The following is a 23,572-nucleotide window of genomic DNA, read 5'->3' as shown; positions in this document are numbered from 1 at the left end:
AATTAATTTATTCTGATCTATTTGCTTTATGGTTGAACCGCTGCCACTCCCCAGTGCTGAAGCATCTGCGGTGCAGTTATAACCTCTGTGCACTTTGGCATGTGTTTGTTGGCAATTAACTATTTTGTTCTGGGAAAATTAGAAGAGAATGAAATTCCGGCTACTATTCCACAATTTCTTTGTGACAGCATGATCATCTTAACTTCTTTTTGCCTTTCGTCTCCCATCTCAGCCTTCTTTACCAGCTGTAAAAGTATCTTCCACTTTTTATTCCACTGTGGTCAGTCCCACTGAAGGACCAAAAGCAGAAGCAAACACTTGTAGGTCCTTTGTTGCTGAAATTTCTTTAAAAAGCCTTACGGAAATCTTTAGGCCCTTCTAACTGAATACAGATGGAAAAACAAACAACAACAACAACAACAACAAAAAAAAAAAAAAACCATAAAACAATGTGTGTCCTTAAGCATAAGATTTGCTTCCCTGTTTTAACTTTATTTTTTGGAGTGTAAGAATTTGTTTCTGTGCCTAACAGAACCAAGACTTAGCCATCTGGCCCTTTTTTCCCTAGGGAATGCCAGTCCCACCTGAGAGATGATATCCAGGGCAGAAAACTAATGAATTATACAATTTGTTGCTAAAGGTGCCGAGATATTATTAATACAAGGGCAGTTTAATGACAGATTGATGTTTATTCTTTATAAGAAAGTATCACCACAGCTATAATTGCTTCAATAAATGCTTTAATTCCTGTAGGTGTTACAGGGTTTTTTTTCATTTTGTTTTTTGTTTTGATTCAAACTTCTCTTAGCTTAACCCATTTGCACAGAATGAAAATACACTGAGGCTAATGTCAACAAAATCACATTTGTTTCATATCGTACTTTTCTAATGCCAGTAAAGTTCTTCTGAGTATTATACATGCTGTAGAGACTTAGGTCTATACAGAAAGCTACAATGATGATATCAAGCTTTTGCACAACTGTAAAGGCCAAATCATACAGATCTGTGTAGATTAAGAATGTATGTAGTAACAAGAGTACAGCCATCAATTAGCAATACGAGAAAGATGCAAGAGATGCATCCTTAACCACAACTGGAAAATCTGTTGACAAACACTTGAAACAATTGATTTCAACAGAAATGTTTCTTTGATTAAGATGGAATTTCTTGCTACATACATATACCACAAAAAGTAGATAGCCATAAGGTTAGCAGAATTGCAGACATGCCTACATTTGTCTTTCATATCTAATATGAGCCCTAATAATTTACTGGCTCTGTTGTTTTGTCTGTTCCTAGAGACATTTTTGAACACTTTTTTATCGTTTCAATACATAATGTAAAACTATTACAAAAACTCAAACATGTTCATGTATGAGAGAAGAGAGAGGTGTCCCACTTTTCTGTACATTAGGCTATTCTTATGAAAATATTTTGGCCATGTAACCAGTTTTAAATGCATTACCTCTTTTTTTCCCCATATTATTTTTGTATTCTCATTCTATAATTTTGTGTGTTTAATTTACATCTCTTTTTTTTTTTTTGTAGTTTTTCCACCACTCTTGTATCTCCTTGTCATTTTTCCCTTGTGTTGATTTTGCTGCTGCTTCATTCCAAAAGAATCTGAAACATGAAGTTGTAACATGCACTATAAATTAGTCAATTATTCACCTTTATCTTCACTTAAAAATGTCCTTGTCAGCAGTATTTAATACCAAGAGGAGGAGAGCTTCTCTTAGGAATGCAATATATAGTGACAGAAGATGAAGATTACTAATGCTAGGGAGAATCATCTTTAAAGGTAAAACTATTTAGCAGTAGATATACGTAATGGCTCTTATATTTTGTGTTCAAAATGTCTTTCCCAATGTTAGTATAATAACAGTTGTTTTTAATTCTGTTTCAGCAACAAGAACAGGATCCAACGAATTTATACATTTCCAATTTGCCACTTTCAATGGACGAGCAGGAGCTTGAGAACATGCTTAAGCCTTTTGGGCAGGTTATCTCTACGAGGATATTGCGTGACTCGAGTGGGACAAGCCGTGGTGTTGGCTTTGCCAGGTACTTCAGTGTCATTAGCTATGTTGGCAGCGTTTTTCCCCTTGTTTATTGAAAAGGCCAGAATAGGGATATCTAGATACAAGAAGAGCTTTGCTCATTTATCTTTTGCTTAGTAAAATGTGGCTGTGTCTCATTTTGCTTATGTGGCTGAATCTGAATCTATTGTTCTTAGTAGACAACTGACAAGAATAAGAGTTCATCTCTAGTACTTCCTCCTTGTTGTACTTCTCCTTTCTTCTCTATGCCTGAAGCAAGGGTTATGCAGTGTTTCACTGAAATGTCTGCTGTGACATTTCTGTCTTGTGAGGCTTGAATTCCAAACAAGAAGCCATAGGGAAAACCACCCCACTATCCCCTCTTCTTCATTACTTCCTGTGAGAAAATCCACTCATCATCATTTCTTTTTGGATATCATTGCTTGGAATTGTCTGGTTCATTAACATCATTTGGGAAAGAAAATATTTGTATTCATTTACATTAAATTTTACCTTGAAATATTTGGCAGCTTGATTCAGTACACATCCTAAATCAACAAGAATGAACATTTTCCATAAATTAGTGGATGGCTCCCATGTATTTCATCTGTGTGCAACCGCCTTTTCTGTAGTTAATACAGTCATTTGTTCTGGGGCTTCCTCACCTAAGTTTTCTCTGTATCTTTCTGGTATTTTCCCATCTCTAATTAAGACCGGCTTAATGTGGAAATCAAAATTTGGAGACTTTAGATTGGAGTTTTCCATTAACGGAAATAGGGGAGTGCTATGTGCAGGTACTGTGAAGGGCAGAGTCCAGTAACATTCAAGCTAAGATTTGGTAGGCCGTGGGTGTTTATGCAGTCTTTTTTTCTCTAAACTTGCTTACTAATTCTACCTGGAATCCACAGTGGTATTTTATGAATTCTTTTATTCCGATATAGCCAGAAGAGTTTTAAAATTCTGTGCAGAAGTCTTGTGTGTATTTAAAACCTTTCTCCTAATGAAGGTGTTATGGAAGATTAGTTTTAAAATGTTTTGTTAATAGATTTTGTGTTATAGATTGTATTATTATGTGCACATAGGCATTGAGTATTATCTGTATTTATGTATTTGTTATTTGTAGATACGTGTATACATAATACAGTATTTACGGAATAAGCTGCTATTGTGATATCGTTGCATAAATATTAAAGTTAAAAATATTTACTTTCAAATGGTCCAAGAAACACATAAACATAAAATAAAGATTATCATTTCTTGCCTGTGGGAGCATTTCACCAGGTGGATAATATAGACAGACTTGAGTCTGAAACTAAATAATATTGTTTGTTTCATCTGAAAGAAAAAAATTGTAGTTCTTTGGTTCAGATCCAAAAATCCAGAACTTCTGTAAATTCCCTAGAAGGTGGTTTTGAAACCACAAAGAAAACTGTTTAGTCTGACATTTTGATGTTTTTGGTTCTCATGTATGATGACATCTCATGGGTCTGTGCAGAAAGGCTATCAGAATTAAAAAGGTGCCAAGGCTTAACTTGTTTGTAGTGCTGCTTCTTTGCTGCTGAGGTCATTGGGCATAATTTTTGGATCCACATTAAAGAACTCAGTGAGCAAATGAAAAGAAAATCCTCTGTTAACTTTAAACATTATCTTTCAGACAGCTGCAAAATGTATTCTTCTATTAAAATAAGTTTCATTTTACTTGCACATCTCGGTAATCTGTTCCAATTTAGTCCAACTTGGTTGTTAGAGCCGACACATCTACATTGCAATGTAAGGATGTAGCTGCAACCTGTGGAGCCACTCCCAGACCAGCAGTAGCTCAACAGCTCAACCCAGTCTATTAAGGCTAGTTTTGACAACAGAAGTACACTAACCTGTTCAGGATGCTGGATTCTCAGTAACTGCCACAGCTGTTCTGTTATTGGTTCCTGTTTGGAAGGTAACAATGATTAAATGAGGGACAGGCACATGGTTTAGTTGTGATGATACATAGAAACTAAAAGGTTCAAAGGCAGTTTGGGGCGTGCAGTCAAGCACATTTGTGTCTGACTTAAACAGTACAATCACTTCAGTATCTATCAAAAATGGCATTAACTATTTTTGTATGCATCATGTATGCTTAGAATTTAATTAAGAATGTATATCAATCTACTTTTTTGAAAAGCAAAAGCACTACAGTTATCTGTGTTTTTCCTAATTTCTGAGTAAATTAGAGTATTGTATTTGCAGTGTGTACTGCAATACTGCAGTATTTGCAGTATAAATTTGCAGTGTACCTTTGTCCTTAAACTGTGTAAATTAAAAAATGTTAGTTGTGTTTTGTTTTTAGCTTTCTGAAGTAGTATATTCTTAGAAAACATCATCTTCGTTGCTCTAATGGGAAAGCAGTCACAACAGTGAAGTAAAAAAAAAAAGTAAAAAAAAAAAAAAAAGTAAAAAAAAAAAAAAGAAAGAAGTGTGCATGAAAAAAAGGCAGGAATATGGAAATCTGAGCATTTAATTTATGTAAATTATTCTTTATTTTCCTAGGATGGAATCAACAGAAAAATGTGAAGCGGTGATTGCTCATTTTAATGGAAAATTCATAAAGACACCAGCAGGAGTTTCTGGTATGTTGCATGTATTTCTAATGAGATGAATGGATGGGTTACTGCTTACGTAGTGGGAGCCTGTTAGACTGATTGTTGTATCTAGCTTCTCATTGAGAGGCAGCCTTATAAAAATTAAACTGTTTCTTGTTGGATGACTGTAATAGTTGCTCACTTGTAACATGGTAGATCACTTCCCTACTCTAATTCTTTTCTAGGAATCTATCCTCATAGCACGTAGATGACCAGCTAAGATGCCTTAGGCCAGTTACACGCAAATTATATCCCACATAATTCCAGCTGAAGTCAGGAGACCAGGATGTGTTGTATGTGCATCAGAACTGAATTTGTCTGATTTTCCATGAGCAATTTATCTATATAAAGAGGTGAAAAATGAACTACTTTTGCCATCTGTTGATTTTTTCCAAACTAAGCGTGAAAAAAGATTTGATTAAAAAGTTTTTGATTAAAATTTGATTTAAAAATTCTGTAACAGTGCCTTTATGCCAGGCGTTTTCATTCACTGGGAGTTTTTATTCTCAAGTCAGAGCAGGCTTTGAGGTTCTTCAGGAAGGTGAAAGGAGGTCAACAAAGATAATTCTAGAAATATTGTGCAATGCAAAATGTGGAGATGCTGCAGTTCTTTTGTCACATCAAGTTCCCCAGTGTGCCATCAGTGTGCCAGTGTTTTGTCAGCATTGTTTCTAAAATATTAAACTTAGCATTCCATTAACTCAAAAATGAGGAAAAGAAATTCAGAGCAGCAGAGTAAAACAGAAGGAAATCAGGATAACATCGGAGAAAAGAATGCATGCCTGACATTCCAGCCTGCTTTTGGTAGCCATTTTATTGAGGGTCCCAAGTGAGAATTTTACAAATTACATAGTTGACGTGGTTACTGAACCACCTTTATACCACTGGTGGAATGTTTGCCAGAGCCTGACCTTGGCACAGAGAAAGAGGGAAGCAGCCATCAGCAGGCAGAAAAGAATCCAGCTTGCTCAGTAAGGCTGCATACATGCCTCATCCCTAAAAGATTACTCCAGTTTGAGGCAGTCTGTGCTGCGGTAGGGATGGCAAGCTACTTCAGAGCACAGGAAACCACTCCCTTCACCAGCACTAATCTAATGCAGGGCTTTGACTTTGCTGGCTTTTGCAGACCCTCTGCGCTGGGATTGATTGTCAAGGCTACAATTATTTTGTTGAAACTTTGTTACGTGTAGGGGCTTTAACATTCATTTTTCTATTTCATATATTTAGCAATCTGTTTTATGAAGTGAAAAATCCCTCTAGGGGCAAAGAGATAATGGGGTGATTTTCTCTGAACGTTGACTGTGCTCTGATCCACCCCCGTGATTATTTTTACAGTGCTGCTCTTGCTTGGACATAATTAAGAGTAAGAAGTACGGAGAAACCAAGAGTTCAAATTAACATATAGGGGGTTCTGTTCAATTAGAGCCAGTAAAAAGCTGTAATAGAACTTCCTATTAGTGTTTTTAGTGTGCTTATTCTCACTTGCTTTGTGCTGTTCTCAGTGAGTGAGCCATCAAGTGTATCGCATTAACCATATTCTCAGTTAAATGAAATGAGTCGCATGTGCCATGGTGCTGAATAACTTTACAAATGACAAGGTGAACAGGGGAGTCATGCAAAGCAAGATCCCTGATGCTGTTGTATAGACTATAGCCTCAGCTGTCTTTAGCTGTACTTTTCCATGCTGGTGCTGTGAAGTTTTGTTGCTCCATGGGATGGTTTTTATGGAGTTCAGTTTCTTCCTGGAGGTCCTCACCACACAGCAGGCATGTGTCCAATAGTGCAGGCTTATAAGAGGCTGCAGCTTGACAATACCCTATGTTCTGCCAAAAAGTGGGGCAGAGCCATGGGGCAGCTGTGGTTTTAGGCTACCTGCACACAGAGAGGGGGATTGCAGCGGGGAAAGCTCTTGCACAAACAAAGGTTAGGAAAGTGTTTCAAAATAGATTAGCATCTTTTGGGGTTACAGAGCAGCAAGTTCAAATACATAGAAAATAAAACCATGGAACTGGAACTATGTTTAAATTAAAACGTTGTGTCCTGGCTACATGGCTAAAATCAGCAAAGGGAGCTGGCTATAAAAACACTGTTATCAGGACGAGGAGGATAGGAGAGAAGGCCTGTAATGAAATAGGTGTGGGAGGAAGAACATCTGTTTAACAAAAACATGCTTTCATAATGCGTCTTGTTGTTTTAACTAAGTTTGGGCTTAAAAAGTAGAATGGGTTAAACACGGTTATGAGAAGCATAGGAAGACTGAACAGAAATTCCTTTGTGAGTCTGCAAGGGCCAAGGGTAGCATAGGGCGTTCACAAATGCACCGAATGTAGAACTTCTGAGTGACAAAATGCCTCACAGTGAGCACTGATGATGTGAATCAAGCTGGAGCCAGGTGCAACAAGCTGCTCAGACTTTACTTCCCTACTCCATAGTAGCTTAATGAAATATATTCAGTATTTAGTGTGTCCATGTTTGTCTTCTGTCAGGAAGTAGAAAGTTTCACTCAGAGAGAATTTCAAACGCACTGCAAGTTGGTATGATCCTACAGCTCCTAGAAATGGTGCATTCATTTCACTGCTTGCTCTCGCCTGGTGTTTGTACTTTCACTAGACACGTCATTGCAAAACTTTTTTCTGATTTGTGGATTGTTAAATGTAGTCCATTTCTCTCAGAGCTTTGATTTTTGTATTTCATACCCTTCTGAACTGAATATTTATGCTATTGCCATACTCATGAAAAGTTCTTTTGCATTTAGTTCTACTCTTCTCTGTAAAGAATTACTGATTTCAGTGAGTTATTTAAAGCTTGTCTTTTTCTATGAAACATAAACCTCGTGAGGTACATAAGAAGAAAGATTAAATCCTTACATTGAGCAAAACACAGAAGAAGAAGAATAGTGAGGGTAGACATAGCATACTTCTAGAATCCTTCCTTTTAAAAATATATTAAATATTTCCTATCTCTGTGCTTTGTGCTGGATCTATAACAATTGCAGAAATGATCTGCTGAGCAAAATCATGAAAGGCATCTCCTCCTTATTGCACAAGCGTGTACCTGCATGATAATACATGAGAATAATTATATAAATAATTACATAAAGCAGTTATTCTGTAGAATACATAAGGACACACCAAGGTATGTAAGTTTGAGTGTATTCATCTTTCTTAACTTTTTTATTATAAGGTGAAGAGTTACAAGAGCTTTCTGCCTCTTGAATTATTTTGTAGCTCTTTTACTGAAAATAGCTTCTTTGTTGTTTTGCATATATGCATTTTTTTCAGTGGAAAAAAGGCAGAGATCATTCTTGCTAAGCAACCCATAGTATTTTTACTTTTGCTCCAGAAATGATGGGTGACAGCAAAAACCCAGAGGTCATAGATTATCCATTTCCCACCCTCCCCTTCCCTTTTGCAGCAGACACTGATCACTTTGTTTCAGGGAGAAAGCTGGGGACAGGTGTGAGAGCCCTGCTCATGCAACGCTCTTAACATAGGCCAGGGAGAAGCGTACCAGGTGTGGCAGACACTGTTTGAAATGGTTTTGGTCTTGATTACCTGTCTAGTGCAGGAGAGGAAAGAAAATGGAGTACTGTAATGGATTCTTATTTGCTTACCTCTGAAATTATCCAGAAATCTATTGTTGCAGAAATCTATAAAGTGACTTCAGCCATTTAACCATAAACTCACATTTCTTAGTCATCTTTCACAGACCCTTTAGAGATAATCTACTATCCACAGTCTGAAAGCCATAGCCAAAGGGTATCAAGAGGTCATTGTGCTGGTGTAACTTCTGATTGTCACACTGAAGGCATCAGAACTAAGATTTTACCCATTAAATCAAAGATGAGGAGCTTTTCCTGCTTTTGTTCTCATAGTTTGTAATTGCTCCTTAGTTTGAAGTGTCAACATTGGAAATGAAAAGAAAAATACTTATTAAACCACTCAAAATATCAAAATGTCACTCTTGCGACAAATTATTAAGTCCTGTGTAAATTATTAAATGAATGCAGCCCTGAATGCTGTGTATAAGTGAAGATTAGGATGGTGTGAGCAATATGTGTTTTGTTTCTCTTGAAACCTACAAAGCTCCTGATATTTGATATCTTGGATTGCACAACCTATTTTTTAATTCCCACTGCTTTTGGCAGAAGTTTCTAGCTGTACAGGCTTGCCATATCATTAAAGTGCTGTTTTAATGTTGAAGTTCTTTAATCTCATGTGCTTTGTCACTAGCAAATATATAATGAAAGTCTTTTAAAAGGTGTAGTTTAACAGAAAACTCATAATGAGAATAGTATTTTAAAACTCGTGTTACATTTTTGAATATCTGAAAGCAGAGATTATTGAAATGTTGTCAAATTAGCCTTGTAAAGTCAAGAGTGCGAACATGAAGCCCAGTTGTATCACTTGGTGTGTATTTGGGTAAACGCTGAGCAGACGAAGGCTGAATTCTAATGTACGCATGTGCACAACAAGTATGGCAGGGAAGTATTTTCTCTCTACACTAACATTTTGTTCATTCATTTCTTCTGTAAAGATATTGGTCTTGGAGGGCAATTCAGGGCAGGGGGATTGCTCTGCTCTTTCCACAGCCAGGTTTCAATGCACTGAAAAGTGTGTGGTTGTAGACTGTCTCTGCAGCAGTATCTCATCATCTCCATCCTACTTAGGTGTCTGCTGGTTTTCATTAAGCGTCAGCAGAGTGGGCATTTTCTGTGTCTTAGCCAGAGATGCATAAATTCACTGGAAGTCATAGCCTTTTAAATCAGCCATCTCTTAGCTGTGAATGCTACTCCAAATATTTATGCTGTGCCTCCCTGTCTTGCACATACAGACAAATCACCGAGTGAATAACAGTTCCCTTCATCTGGGCCTGAACGCTTTCCAACAATTAAACAATAAAAATGATTCTCCCTTCCTTCCTGGACCACAAAAAAAAAAAAAAAAGATCGCCTGACTGGTCTGTAGGGCTTGCTGCAGCTTTTTCTTGTATATATGTAATACATTCATGTTTATATGTGTTAGAGAGAGAACATCTTACATATCTTAGGAGAAATAGGAGGAAAGCTAAACTGAAGAAATCAATTTCTGAAGGACTGTGATTATTCTTCTGTAAAAGGGAGATCAGTAGATCCTACTCTGCTCCTGTGAAGGGTTATCTCTCCTGAGCCTTCTCTGATGACCACCAGTCATTGCATTCCTAAAGCAATCATAGAATAGAGGAGGGTAGCAGCTGCCTGTGAGCAGCCCTTGCAGCCCAGAGGCAATGCTGAGTGTGGAGGGGATGAAGGCTCTCTGGCCACACGGCAGGAACTGTGTGCCAGGAGCTTTGGGATTTCACTCTCCTTGAAGCCATTTGATCTTCAGAAAACATGCTGTGCCATTCTGCTTCGGTCTCTACTCTCACCCACCCCAAGCCTTCAATGAACATGAGTAGTGCTCAGGTCGCAAGGAGAGCAGCCAAAAACTGAGGCTTTTCACTGCAGATGTCCTCCTTATCAGCATTTAGATCTTGAACTGGAATCAGGGAAGATGAAAGCTATACAGCCTTCTCAGAGCAGTTGGTGGTATGAAATAGTCCACTGCTTTTTTTTGTTTTTCTTTTGATGCGAGCTGCATCATTTGGCATTGTTTATGGACACAGTGAGGACTGTGGAAAAAGGTGGAAGGTCAGAAACATAAGGGTTCCCATGACCAGATCTGTGCTCAATAAGATGGAGAGCAAACTTCTGGCAAATCACAAATAATTGCCTTAGTTATTTGGGGATCTTTTTCTTTTTCCTTTTCTTTTTCCTTTTCTTTTTCCTTTTCTTTTTCCTTTCCTTTCCTTCCTTTCTTTTCTTTTCCTTCTTCTTCTCTTCTTTTTTTCTTTTCATCTTCCCTCCCCTCCTCTTCCCCTTCCCCTTCCCTTCTTTTCATCATTTAAAATTAAGTTGTATTCAGTCACCTAATGACAAAAATGTCATTTATTCTGAAAATAGGTTTTTTTTTTAATGAAGATTGTGTTCAAACAGTTGAGCAGATTTGCTCCGACTTTCCAAAATAAATGATCTTTATCTTGAGACAATGATGGGAAATGTAAGCTCAAATAACCCTTACAGAAGAGTTTTGTACAACGCACTCTGGAGACTTCTAATGAAGACATAATATAGTTTTAAATAAAGTGTTTATTATTCATGAGTGCTGTAATACTGAATCACAGGTCTAGAAACCTCTAATATTATTAGATGCCTTTGTATGCTGTTCTAGAGACACTTTTTTTTTCTCTTCTAAAAAATTAGTGTGTATTTTGGAAGTCACGTGTGCTTCTCACCATAATAGGTGGTTTGAAATAATTCTTTGAAAGGGTTGATAACTGCAGGACAAGGGGAAATGGTTTTAAGTTGAGGGAGGGGAGATTTAGGTTGTACATCAGGGGGAAATTCTTTACAGAGAGAGTGGTGAGGTGTTGGAACAGGCTGCCCAGAGAGGTTGTGGATGCCCCGTCCCCAGAGGTGTTCAAGGCCAGATTGGATGGGGCCCTGGGCAGCCTGGTCTAGCATTAAATGGGGAGGTTGGTGGCTCTGTCTGTGGCAGGGGGGTTGGAGATTCATGATCCTTGAGGTCCCTTCCAACCCTGGCCATTCTGTGATTCTGTAATTCATAAATAGCTAGATTTCTACTCAACTTGGCAAATGGCTTTTTTTGTTTTGGGTACTTAACTGCTTGTATTGTAGTGTTCTCTTTCTGATTTTTTCTTCACCATGTAAAATCAAGGAAAAATAATCTTGGACCAGACCCTGATATCTTTAGCCATGTTCAGTAACATGTGATTAACTCCCACTTATTCCAGTAGAACTTAATGCAGATTAAAATGCTCTGTTACATGAGCAACATCAACTTGTCCTTCAGTCTGTTGATACGCTGCATTTTTGCCACAAATATGCAAAGAATACTCTTGATAGAAGACCCCAAAACAGAACTGTTCTGGTAATGCAAAAAAAAAAATCCCTTTAGAAATGGAAAATTTTGAAGAGATTATTCTCCAGTTTCTGTCTCCTACTTGAGGGTTTCTGGTACTTCATTGCTCGTTTACTTCACCCTCCATAGTCTCCAATATTTTTCCCATTTTTAGCCTAAACTTTTCCTAGTTTAATTTATGGTTACAGGATTTTAATGTTTTTTTAATGATTGTACAACAATCCATTTGAAGTTAATTCCGTTGTTAGGTACAATGAAGTCTGACTCTCTGAGATAAAAGTTATGTGGCTGCTGAATAGCAGCGTATGATCCACAGCAGTGCAGATCTCTGAAGGACACGTGATCCATTCTGGGATGAGACAAGCAGCCATGCTCCAGCTCTGCCTCCCAGTCCATCACCTTTCCTATAGAAGGCTGTCAGTGATGTATCATGTAGGAAATGCATATTTTTTTTCTCAGTAGAACCAGACCTAGTATTTCATGTGTACCATTCAAAACCAACGATGACTTGGCTGGCAGTGAGTTGTGTTTTGGCTGTGCCAGTAGTTTGAAAGTCAGATTCTGGGCTGGGTTGTTGGTCCCCTGAGGTTTTCAGTACTCACTGTTCCTCTGACTTAGGGAAGTACCAATGGTCCTTTTTAAATGCAGGCATAATGAAGGGCATGTCAGTGCTGGTCATGGTTTTACTAATAGATTTTATTGCAGGATATAGATATGCTAAAATTTTCCTCTGGGATGATTTTTTACACACAATCCCCCCAATCCTATGTGTTTACTCTGCACTGGGACGTTTGCACATTGTCAGATCTGGCCTCATCTCATTCAGGTGTTTCCAAACAGAGAACGGCTCAGAGGAGTGTCACCTTAAAGCTTAGACAGCTCATGTCTCAGGAATTACTGGCAGAGAAGTGTTCACATCCAAGTCATAACAGAGCTTCCACCCTGTGATTAGAGAGGGTGTGGTGTTATGTGGCTCTGTGCTTCAGCCACGGGTACACAGAGCTGTTGCAGTTTAAGCCAATCTTAAGGAAAGAGCACTGTACTAACTTTTGTTTTTTGTTTGGTTGCATTTCAGGCGTTGAAGTTGTGGTAAGGATTATGTTATGCCAAAACTAAAAAACATATAGCGACACCATTTAATGGCATTTTGCAAAGAATGAGATAAAAGAAAAATCTTGAAGAGCTTGTGATTGCATTGCATGCTCTTTATAGATTAGAGATAGAAAGGGAATGGAAAGTTGTGTCATTTTTTCAGTGCAAGGTGACAGGAGATAAAGGTGTCCAGTCTATCTGGCAGATGTGACTAAGTGGAAGTACCGTGCAGCTCTGGTCGTTCTTGATGAGCAGAACTGCTTGAAGCTTTGGGACATTACTGAGCCCTCCAAGAAGAGGAGAAATATTTGAAAGCCATTTCACATACGTTCTTCACCTTCTGTACTTGTACCTTCCTGTATATGAATAGTTCTGCAAGTAATACTCTTCCTTCCTTCTCAGTTCCTGCAGAACCTTTGTTGTGCAAGTTTGCCGATGGAGGACAGAAAAAGAGACAGAATCAGAATAAATACATACAGAATGGAAGAGCATGGCACAGAGAAGGCGAGGTGAGACTTGTAAGTCCTCCCTTCAAGCTCTAGTGTGGGTGTACAATAATGAATACTTATGGAAATGATAGGCATTGAGACTTCTTGGCTCGGCTCTTTGGCATATTAAAAATATGCAAGCAGTCCTCACCTGACAATTTGCAACTCTATAAACTGCTTAACTGTATCTTCCTTAAGAGAAAAAAAGAATAAAATGTAAAACATCAAATTGTATCTCATTAAAGTGAACACTAAAATCTCCTTTGCTTTGGTCAGGAGTATATCTGAAGTATCTCTGATATTATAAAGCTATGTGAAACATAACTGTATTTACATCTAGTAAGAAATCCCTTTTGTTCATGCAGAACTGAAGCGCACAGCCATTTTTGAAGGTTAAAACAGTGCAGTGCAGCATTAAATTTTTCTGTTTGTTGCAGCTTTTTTTAATCTTTAATATTCAAGATAATACTTTCATAGGTTTACTGTGATTACCAAGCCAGGATACCTCATACGTATGAAACAACAAAATTCAAATGTGTCTTCTGAAAAGTGGGCTCCTTATTCATTTTTATAGTTAATATATTGTATGCCTAATGTAGCCCTAGTGTAATCATCCTCATGCTCTGCCTCTCAAACATGGCACATGTTATCTAAGCCAGGTATTTTATAGATTGCATTTTTGTTCTTCTTGATGGAAACTTTTTAGCCAATATTACAGACTCTCTTTACTTTTAATTATAACTTCTATCAATTAACCTTTCCCTAATTGTAGGATAATCAACTGTATCAATACAAGTTTTCAGCTAAAATTAATACTAATTAATGAGTATGAGAAATAATTTACAAGCAAAATGAATTATGTCAATTCTCTTTCCACTTATTTTTTTTAAAGGCTGGAATGACACTCACTTATGATCCAACAACAGCTGCTTTACAAAATGGGTATGTTAAGTGCTGGCACACTAAGAAAAAAATATTTGCATTATGAAATATGCATAGAACTGGCATTTAATAAATATTTCTATATTTTCTAGATTTTATCCTTCACCCTACAGTATTACAGCAAACAGAATGATCACTCAAACGTCTATTACGCCATATATTGCTTCTCCAGTTTCCACATACCAGGTTTGTATTTAGAACTTAGGAGCTTCAGTGATTCATTGGAGCTTGTGTTTATTTATCAGTTGCTACATCTGGTTCTCTGCATTCTCCAGTCATGCTACCTTTTAATGAAGGGCCCTCTTCACACTGTACAGCATGAAAATGAAGGCCTTAAAAACTGAAGGTGTGTTTGTTGCAGGAAGCATAGCAAACTAATGGGATGCCAGTTGTCTTGCCAAAAACACTCTCTAAATTGTGGTGATGGCTAAGAGTTTGTAGCCACTTCTGCATTTCATGTATGATTTTTCATTTTTTCTCCATCCAATTCTTTTATTATCAATAATTCACCTCTAAAGTAATTATTCTTTATTTAAATCCTTTTTGGTTTACTGAAGTTTTATTTCAGAGATATCTCTACATGGTTTTGAACATTTCTGCGGGTGGTTTCAGAGCAAAAAAGCCCGGCAGTCATGTGTTACGTAGGTTGGTTAAAAAGGCTGCAGAAACTTGCTTAACATTAGAGATGAAAACTTGGAAAGGAGTTTAGAGTTCAGATTGTATGAGCATTATCACAGTGTTACCTAAATGATTACCTATTCGGCATTTTACTATTTAACACACAAGTTTTCTACCTGTGGACCATCTGGTTACTGTGCAGAAGTAACCATGTCCCCTCCCATTCCATCTGAGAAGAGTGAGGAAGAATTGTCCAGTATTAAGTCTGGAGATCTAATGCCTTCTTGCTCCAACAGAGTGTTATGTAGGAGGTGCTCTCTGGGATAAAGGGCAGCTGGATTCATTTGGAATTAATTTCTGAGATGATTTATGCAACACAATGTTTGCTCCTGGCAGGCAGTGTCACTGATGTATTTTTCAGTATATGGAGTCATTCTGCTTTGTACAGCAATATCTCAAAAACTGCAGCAAGCTCATACCCAGAAAAGCATTATCAGAATTTTTTATTAAAATATAAATTATGAATCAACAGGAGACTCTTGAACGTTCTGAGTCCAAGTAAAAGTTGAAAGTTGGCATGGAAACATGCTTCTTGGGAGCTCGGGATCACTGCTGGGCTTATTGGGAGAGGTGGGCGACAGTAACGTGTGTTTCTAAAAATGTCATAACCAGTTTTTGTTGTATGTCACATGGAGCTTAAATAGGTGTGGATGGAGTTATTGACGTCATGATACTTAAAGTGCTACAGTAATACGAATTGAAAATGAAAGGGAAGCGTTCTATGGTAGGGAGGGAGGAGATTCTTGTCCAGAAATATTTCACAATTTGAGCATTAGTCACATCATCATTAGTGATCCATCCCACTGAAACTCATTGCAGCGTTCTGTCATCTACACAACAGAATGTATCATAAAAGCATGATTTATTTATTTTTTCTTTGGGGCATGCTATAACCTGTTCCTAGATTTATTCTTATTAAAGGTAAACAAATTTAGTAAAGTTTTGGCTAGTGTTTGTTTCTGCAACTCCTGTATACCTAAATGACATCACTAAGCCAGTTACTATGATAGCATGAGTAGATTAGCCAAAGCTTTCGTCAGGCTGTACCAGAATTTTTGCCATTAAGCTTTTGCCTGGGGAAAGGGAGGGTTCAACAGTTTTACTTTTTACCATTCAATTTCTGAACACCTTGTTACATTTTTACTGATTAAAAAATAATCTTAAAAAAAAATTGCTCTGAACTGAAAATGAATGCAGAGAGGATGGAAGAAATGTTTCCCGCCTTGTGTTTTTTTGCTCAAGACAGTCTGTCTGCCTGTCCTATTCACAGGACACTGGGAAAGAAGGTGAAAAGTTTAAGGGGTTTTAAGTTTCCAGCAGCAATGGTGAGTCAGGTCTGCATGCCCCATGCAGGTCAGATCCTGCCTTATCCTACACATATGGCACTACTGGAGATGAAAAAGAGACATTGTCATCTTGCCTTTCATATTTCTTGCAGCACGCTTTTTCAAAGAGCTGTTATAACCAGCTCTTTTTAAATAAGAAAACCGTATAACCAATTAGTGTACTCTTCACTCCTTTTGATTTACCTTGTCATGTGAAGTTAGGCAACCTGCCTCAGTTTAAGCATCTGGATAATCAGGTTTTTTGGAGAGAAAATACGCTAGCTGCAACAAGAGGGGAATAGTACAGTGTTAATTTGAAGTGGATAATAAAATGCCAATTTTGTTCCAGGTTCAGAGTCCTTCTTGGATGCAGCCTCAACCATATATAATGCAGCACCCGGTAAGTTTTTATACTTCTCCATTGTGGTGTAAACAATTTGCATATTTTAAACAGCAGGGAATAGGCCATTTCCAACCCCATTACTTCCAGATAATTGACAATTACATCATAATGATTAAATCATGGATGAAAATGGGAAAGAGAAAGGATTGTGATAACCTGAACTGGTTCTCATTTCATTAGGAAAAAAAGAAAGCTGCCTTCAGGGCATCAACATGATGAGTAAAACTAGATTTACCATGTTGGGATCCTGAGGAACCTTTCTTTCCTTTCTGAAAATCACGAGCACTTTGCAGTTACCAATGCTTTACATACTGTGTACCAATAGGAAGCTCCAAGGTTTTAGAATAGATCTAGAGTTCAGTCTGGATTATCTGTGACAGACAGATGGACGTGGTGATATGAAATGGCAGCAGGGGCACTCACTTAAGACAACCTGGATAACCTGTTCTGGCTTCACTGTGCATGGGTAACACTGCTCTCCCTATACGTCTGGCTGTGGCATCTATACCAGACTGACAAGTTCTAATCTGTTCTCTCGCATGTTTTGCTTCTTATCTACGTCATTTGCCAATTGAGTGCTATTATATCTAAGAGTTATAAGGTTTCTTGATAGGATAGTTACAAATAATAACAGGCCCTCCTATAGTGAAAAACAAGTCTGTTTCCAGATATAGAAAAGATATTGTCCTGATGTCAGTTAACTTCTCCATGCAGAGTACAGAACGTAAATCTGTGTGGCCAAACATTTCCTTGTGCGTGCAGAGAAGGCGATATTGAGCCTGGCCTCCTTCTCACGCAGTTCACTGTTGCTGTATTTGTAATCTTTGAATGTTAAACACACACACAAACTGGTTTTAACTTTTCTGTCAACTCGGAATTTCCTAAAAGCCATCTTGCAAATTAATGCTGTAGGAGACGCGAGTTAATATGTTATAGCACCGTGAGATCTATCTGTTTTGAAGATATGCAGTATGAGATTTCGTAGCTGAAAAATAACAATCTAGTTTTTTGACGTAAGTTTAGTTTTGGTCTGTGCAGAAATTGGTGCTGTCTTACTCATTTGCTTTGCAGAGAAGCCTGCAGTCTGCAGACAGGAAATTCTTTCAGTGTTTGATGTGCCTGTGACTCATTTCATCTACGCTGGTCACATGGTTGTTTTTCCAACTACACTCCGTAGGGTTGGTTGGTTTGTTTTTTTCTTTCATTTTAAGGAATAGCTATAGATTAAAAATCCTAGCTTTCAGTACACTGTGGTTATTGCTGTTGATTTTGACCCTCCATCTATTTTAATCAACACTTCTGCAAGCATAATTCATACAGAGTGCTTGGAAATATATTTTTGCAGAACATGATTAGTAAAATAAAATCAATTGATAACCTTCAATTTCAGATAACTCTGAAAACCTGACAAGCGTGCCTTGGCCTATTTAGCAATGTTGAGTTTTTAAAAATGCTCACATCTTTGTAACTTTGTAAAGTTAGCAAAGTGGCCCCAGAGCCATAGAGCCATCCTGGCAGCTAGTGTTTTTATAGATAACCAAGTCTTTTTGCAGTTCTGCTGACCCCCTCATCTAAAATTTGTCTTGTGTGTGAACATGACATGTGCAGGTAACATTCCCCTACCACAGGTGTTCCTCCAAAGCCTCTATTCCTAAAAATGGGACAAATGCTTCTTAAGGCCTGAAATTCCAAAGCTCAAACTAAGCGAATCTGTACCTAGTAATGTGCCAAGTTTTACTGTGAAGTTAACATGTAGTTGAACTCGTGTTTGCAGCAGGTGTCTCAAGTGCATTTTGTATCTGTTTATGCTCAGTAGGAAGTCAGTGCAGTACTTACCCTGTGACCAAGCTGTGCAAAACGCGTCCCTGTTAGAGTGCCCAAGAGCTGTGTGCTGAGTCAGTCAGTGCCTTGCATTAAGGAGAATTCATGCAGTACATCCCCTTGAAAGGACAGCACCTACTTAGACTCTCGAAAAACATAATTAAAACCTGATTGTTGCCTTCATCATTTCTTTCTTTGTTTTCATAGGGTGCTGTACTGACTCCCTCCATGGACCACACCATGTCACTACAGCCTGCATCAATGATAAGCCCTTTGACGCAGCAGATGAGTCATCTTTCATTAGGCAGTACTGGAACAGTATGTAGCAATTAAATACAAAATAGAACTTTTGCAAGTGAAAAATATTGTGTGTAGATAACAGTATGCGCGTACATTTACATGTAAAAAAATCTTCATTCGATAAAATATTAAGAACTGTCTCCATATATTAATTAGATTCAGCATTATTTATTCAGTCTATTAGCTAGTCAGATATAGTGAGCAAGCAAAATAGAAAAAACAAATGAAAGGAACCCAGGAGATGACTCCAGAGTGAAAAAGAAACAGCAGTTGTTTTTGTTCTTCAGAAGACCTGAGAGATGAAAGTTATACATTGTGTGAAGCAAAAACTAGGCAGGAAGAGGAGATGAAGGCCAGACTCTAAACCAACAGACTCTTCTCTTCTGAGTAGAGTTAACATATATGTGTATGTGTAAGGATTAACACAGAAAAATTCTTTACTGAGTTTTTGAAGGTTAAATCAGGTATTAAAAAAACAAAAAACAAAAAAAAAAAACACCTCAGTTTTCTGAAAAGGCTCTTAGTTTCAGACACGAAAGTCTCTCACGTGTGGGAAACATTTGATATCTATTACATGGTGTCATGACAGGTGTTTTGAATACTCTTAGATTTTCATTGGACTTCAGCTCAGCTTAACATGCTTCTCTCCTTGTAGTACATGCCAGCCACAACAGCTATGCAAGGAGCCTACATACCCCAATACACACATGTCCAGACAGCAGCAGTTCCTGTTGAGGTCAGTATGTGATACAGAAGACCAGAGATAAGAGATACAAATATACTATTTTAAATTTATTTTATTGTTATTATTTGTTGCAAGGAGTATTGCCATCTGAAGTGCTGTAACTGTGCATGTATTCTGACATGTTTGAAAGGTCTTAGACTTGAAGACCTAATTGCAAACATTGCAAGGAAATACAGATTGCAGGTAATGCTGTCTGCTTCTGTCTCACATCTTTTCTCCCTCTTCATTTTCAGGAAGCCAGTGGTCAACAGCAGGTTACAGTAGAGACGTCCAGTGACCATTCTCCGTACACGTATCAACAAAATAAGTAACTGTGAGGTAGGGGCTCCTCCTGTCACATGAAAGATGTGAATTTAAATATATATTTTTTTTTTCATAACATGCAGTACTCTGCATTGAAAGTTCTTGCACATATCATATAAATAACATTGTTAATATCTGGGGGACAGACACTGAAATTAACATGAATTTGGCCAGAGTTAGAAGTAAGGGAAAGGAAAAAGTGAGTTAATGAATTACAAATAACAGCACTTTGGTACTTTCTCTATAGCATATGTGGATTATATTCTATTTTATTAATCTTGTGTAAATCATGTGGTATATAAGAAAAACAATGAGTTAGTATAAAAAACCTTTGTATTGGATTGGGAAGCAGCTTCACAGCAGACTTAGGGAGTATGCAGGTGGGTTCTGGTCTTTCAGAAATCTTTGCTGACACTCTTGCAAATTTCTGTGCCCGTCCTTTATTCTAGGAAGTAGCAGTTTGGTCCAGAATTTTGTCAATTGATTTTTAATCGAAGTCCTGGATTGGCTTTAATTCCAGAGTTATTTATTTACTTTCCTGCTGCAGGTTTCCTATGTCTCTGCTTGCATTCCTTACTGACCCTTCATTAGTTTTATCCTAACTCCTTCTGTATACCATTTATCTTTCAGTAGATCGCTATCCTGAAAATGCTGTTTGCACTAACCATCCCCTCCTTCATCCTCCATGCCTTAAATTACTGGAAGTTAGTTTTTCCCTAACACATCTTTTTCTGGGTGCGTTGTAAACCAAGCAACTGGACTACATAATTTTTAAATCAAATTTTGTAAGACCTAATGCTAAATAATTTCATTCAACTTCAAGTATGTATGAGAGGTGGTCTTAGAAATGTTTTTTTCACAGCCCTTGTGGCATTCCTAAAGTACTCAAAAACCTCACGCGGTTACACGCAAGGGTTCCCACTGTTGTGATGCTGTCTTTAAAATGCACAAATCTAACAGTACACACTTTTTGACATCGCTTTTGATTCTGCAGGTCAACTGTGTTATTTGACAACACTGCTCTCATCCCTATTATTGGCATAACAGCTTCTTACATGTTCAAGTATGTGAAGATAGAAACAAACCAATTGGGAAACTTTGCACATTCGACAGCTGGCACAGTCCGCATAGCCAACATATGACCTGTGTTTATTATTTTAGTCTGGCCAAACGCCGGCATCTAGAACAAGCCCACATCCTTGGTTTTCTTCCAAGGCAGGGAGAAGGAAAGCCACAGACTCTTTTCATTCCCCATCTCCTAGTGTTAAAACCATGGCTCCTGCATGCTTCCCATGCCAGGGCTATTGGCTGGTGTTAACCACTTTTCAAGGAATTACTTGTTTTGCCGTTAAGTCTTCCCTGTGGGCACGTAAAGCTTCCTTGTGAACAGAGATCTGTAGTAGGTGGGACAACAGAATCCTACATGGCATCCCCAGACCTCCAGCAGTGTGCCAGCCTCTTTCTCATAGATAGGAGCCATAGGAGGAGCAGCATGTAGACTCCTGAAGAGGGATCAGGTGTGCTGCAACCTGAGAAACGTTGTCTAACATTGACTCTGTAGCACACTGAGCTCTATGAGCAGCTGGTGGTGCTTGATGGAAGTGATAAAATCCTCCATGATTTTATTCCTAGAGAAGCTCTGCTGCCTGCACTCATCTGCGCAGGGAAATCTGCAGCAGTGGGTGTGGGCACAAGGGGAAGGGTAATATTGCTCAGCTGATTTCAGCTCCGGAGTATGGCATTCGGTATTTCTGTCCTCAGAGCATGCCGGTACTTGTCATTTATCAGACAGGTGAAGGGGAGGGAACTGATGGTTATTTCTTGCCCTAAATACAGGGAACACTGTGGCCTCGTAATTGTTGTAGTTTTGTCACTGTTGACAAATGGAAGCTTTTTTCTAAATATGTGCACAGCACTTTTGGAGATGTGCTATTAAAAGTTGGGATATATTTTGCCCTGAATAAGTGGCAAATGACAACCAGCACACTAACATGAGTCAGTGCAGTCCGTCGGGAACACCCAGCACCTTTCCCTTGATGAATACACTTAATAGCTGTATTGTTTCTTGTCAACAAGTTGCTGCTATGCGAAAATAGTCAAAGGGACTTGAAAATAGCGCAATATAATTTAATATGCACCAATGAATGTACAAACTTTAAATTAACATGCTGCCTTTCCTTGAAAAATTCCAAAATTGTCTTAACTTTTCATTAGCTGAATGTGTTTCAAAGCCCATCTGATAACTTAATCTGATAGCAAATGGAAGAGCCTCCCTTCATGTTTAATGAGCCTCGAATTGCTGTTAAAAGTTAACCAGCGTGGAAGCACGGGAGCTGCCTGTGCTTTGGCTGTGGGGAGCTGTGCACACCCTCCCTCTTCTCGTCTCATCCAGAGATGGAAGCCTTGGGATGCAGCAGCAGTAGGCCCACTCACTCATCTGCTTTGGGTCGATTAAAAGCAACCAACAAGAAGAAAGTAGGCAGGGAGATAGCTTGGAACGCAGCCTCCCAGCTCCTCGGTGGGCATTCTGCATGCTTATCTTTATTAGAGGTAAAGGGGGAAAGCACAGTGGGGAGGCCACATGCTGGCAGAGAGCCGTATCCCAGCAAGTGCCAAGCACCTGGAGTGCCACCTGGCTTTGCTTTTCAGATCTGTGCTCTGATTCACTCAGTCTGCTCCCAGCTGTCTAGAGGAGGAGGTGGTGCAGCTCACACACAGCCACGTTAGCAAAATGAATGCAGTTCGTAACCCTGCTGTAGCTCTGACTTTTCTGTGTTGCAGATGCCTGGTGTTGACCCGGCCTGGAGAAGGGTGCAAAGGCTGAAACAATCATGGATTTTACTGATCAATTGTGCTTTAGGAATTATTGACAGTTTTGCACAGGTTCTTGAAAATGTTATTTATAATGAAATCAACTAAAACTATTTTTGCTATAAGTTCTATAAGGTGCATAAGAAAAACCTTAAATTCATCTAGTAGCTGTTCCCATGAACAGGTTTATTTTAGTAAAAAAAAAAATTTTTATCAAGTGTTACGACGCAAAAAAAAAAAATTCAAATTTCTGGGTATGCACAGATGACCACGAAGACTATTCATGTGCATGACAGAATTTGTGTTTTGGTTTATTTTTATTTCCTTTCTTTCCTTTTATTTTTTTTCCTGTTTTTTTTTTTTTTAATTTTTTTTTTTTTTTTTTAATTGTATGAAATGGGTTTTCTGAAGTTTAAAATAGTAAAACATCTAGGATGATGTTCTGTGCTTGCAGTGTGTGAGTGTTGCTTTAGTGCAGTGTTGCAGTTATAGCGTCTGGTCTTTTAGCCTTCTGTTTTTCTTTTAATGTAGTGTGAAGTGTCTTATCCTTTTCTATGAATTCCAATTTGCCTTAAATCTTTCGATGCTGTAGCTATTTCAGTAAGTAGTCCAAACTAATGGTGTAGAATGCTTTGACCAAATGAGCTGGTCTATTATGCCTTGTAAAACAGCAGCATAGGGCTTTTAAAGGTAGTCAATAAAAATTGCTGAAAATTTGGCTTTTTTAATGTGTAGTAAGTGTTTTTAATGATTTTTCACATAATATGTAAGGTAGTGAAATGCAAGAGGGGAAAACTGTTTTGTGTGAAACACATTTTCTGATGGGGAAATTTTAATAGGATAAATCGTTTGTAAGGCCGTACGCCGATAGCTCCCTCTGGTAGTTCGGATGACTTAGGAACTCTGCTGTATGATGCAATGTAAAATCTTTTTTTGCCTTTTTTTTGGAAACTAACTCGATGTTCTAGTTTTAGTGTAGGTAGAATAGGGAGTTTGGGGTGGGGATCTCACCGAATGTTTTTGTCCTTTCTTTATACTAATGATA

At 38.2% G+C, this 23,572-nt stretch overlaps 1 protein-coding gene across 4 annotated transcripts in view; it reads left to right on the top strand.

Annotated features, from left to right (window-relative positions):
* The window catches only part of RBMS1 (RNA binding motif single stranded interacting protein 1), a 138,129-nt gene extending 114,884 nt beyond the window's left edge, over positions 1–23,245 (top strand). For 2 of the 4 annotated variants that reach the window (XM_042874460.1, XM_042874465.1), the window contains exons 5-14: positions 1,907–2,064; positions 4,569–4,648; positions 13,114–13,229; positions 14,092–14,141; positions 14,234–14,327; positions 16,494–16,544; positions 18,576–18,686; positions 19,324–19,404; positions 19,647–19,731; positions 22,498–23,245. In XM_042874460.1, the coding sequence (XP_042730394.1) occupies positions 1,907–2,064; positions 4,569–4,648; positions 13,114–13,229; positions 14,092–14,141; positions 14,234–14,327; positions 16,494–16,544; positions 18,576–18,686; positions 19,324–19,404; positions 19,647–19,724 (819 nt within the window). In that variant the 3' untranslated portion in view covers positions 19,725–19,731; positions 22,498–23,245. Of the gene's footprint in view, positions 1–1,906; positions 2,065–4,568; positions 4,649–13,113; positions 13,230–14,091; positions 14,142–14,233; positions 14,328–16,493; positions 16,545–18,575; positions 18,687–19,323; positions 19,405–19,646; positions 19,732–22,475 lie in introns of all 4 variants that reach the window. The other 2 variants (XM_042874461.1, XM_042874462.1) reach the window with 2 other exon arrangements.
* Positions 23,246–23,572: the final 327 nt, after the last annotated feature.

Source organism: Lagopus leucura, unplaced genomic scaffold (assembly GCF_019238085.1).
Source record: "Lagopus leucura isolate 7727_CA_CO unplaced genomic scaffold, USGS_WTPT01 Super-Scaffold_100012, whole genome shotgun sequence".
Classification (NCBI taxonomy): Eukaryota; Metazoa; Chordata; class Aves; order Galliformes; family Phasianidae; genus Lagopus; species Lagopus leucura.
The sequence above is the reverse complement of the archived record's forward strand: the minus strand, read 5'-3'. Positions and strand labels throughout refer to the sequence as shown.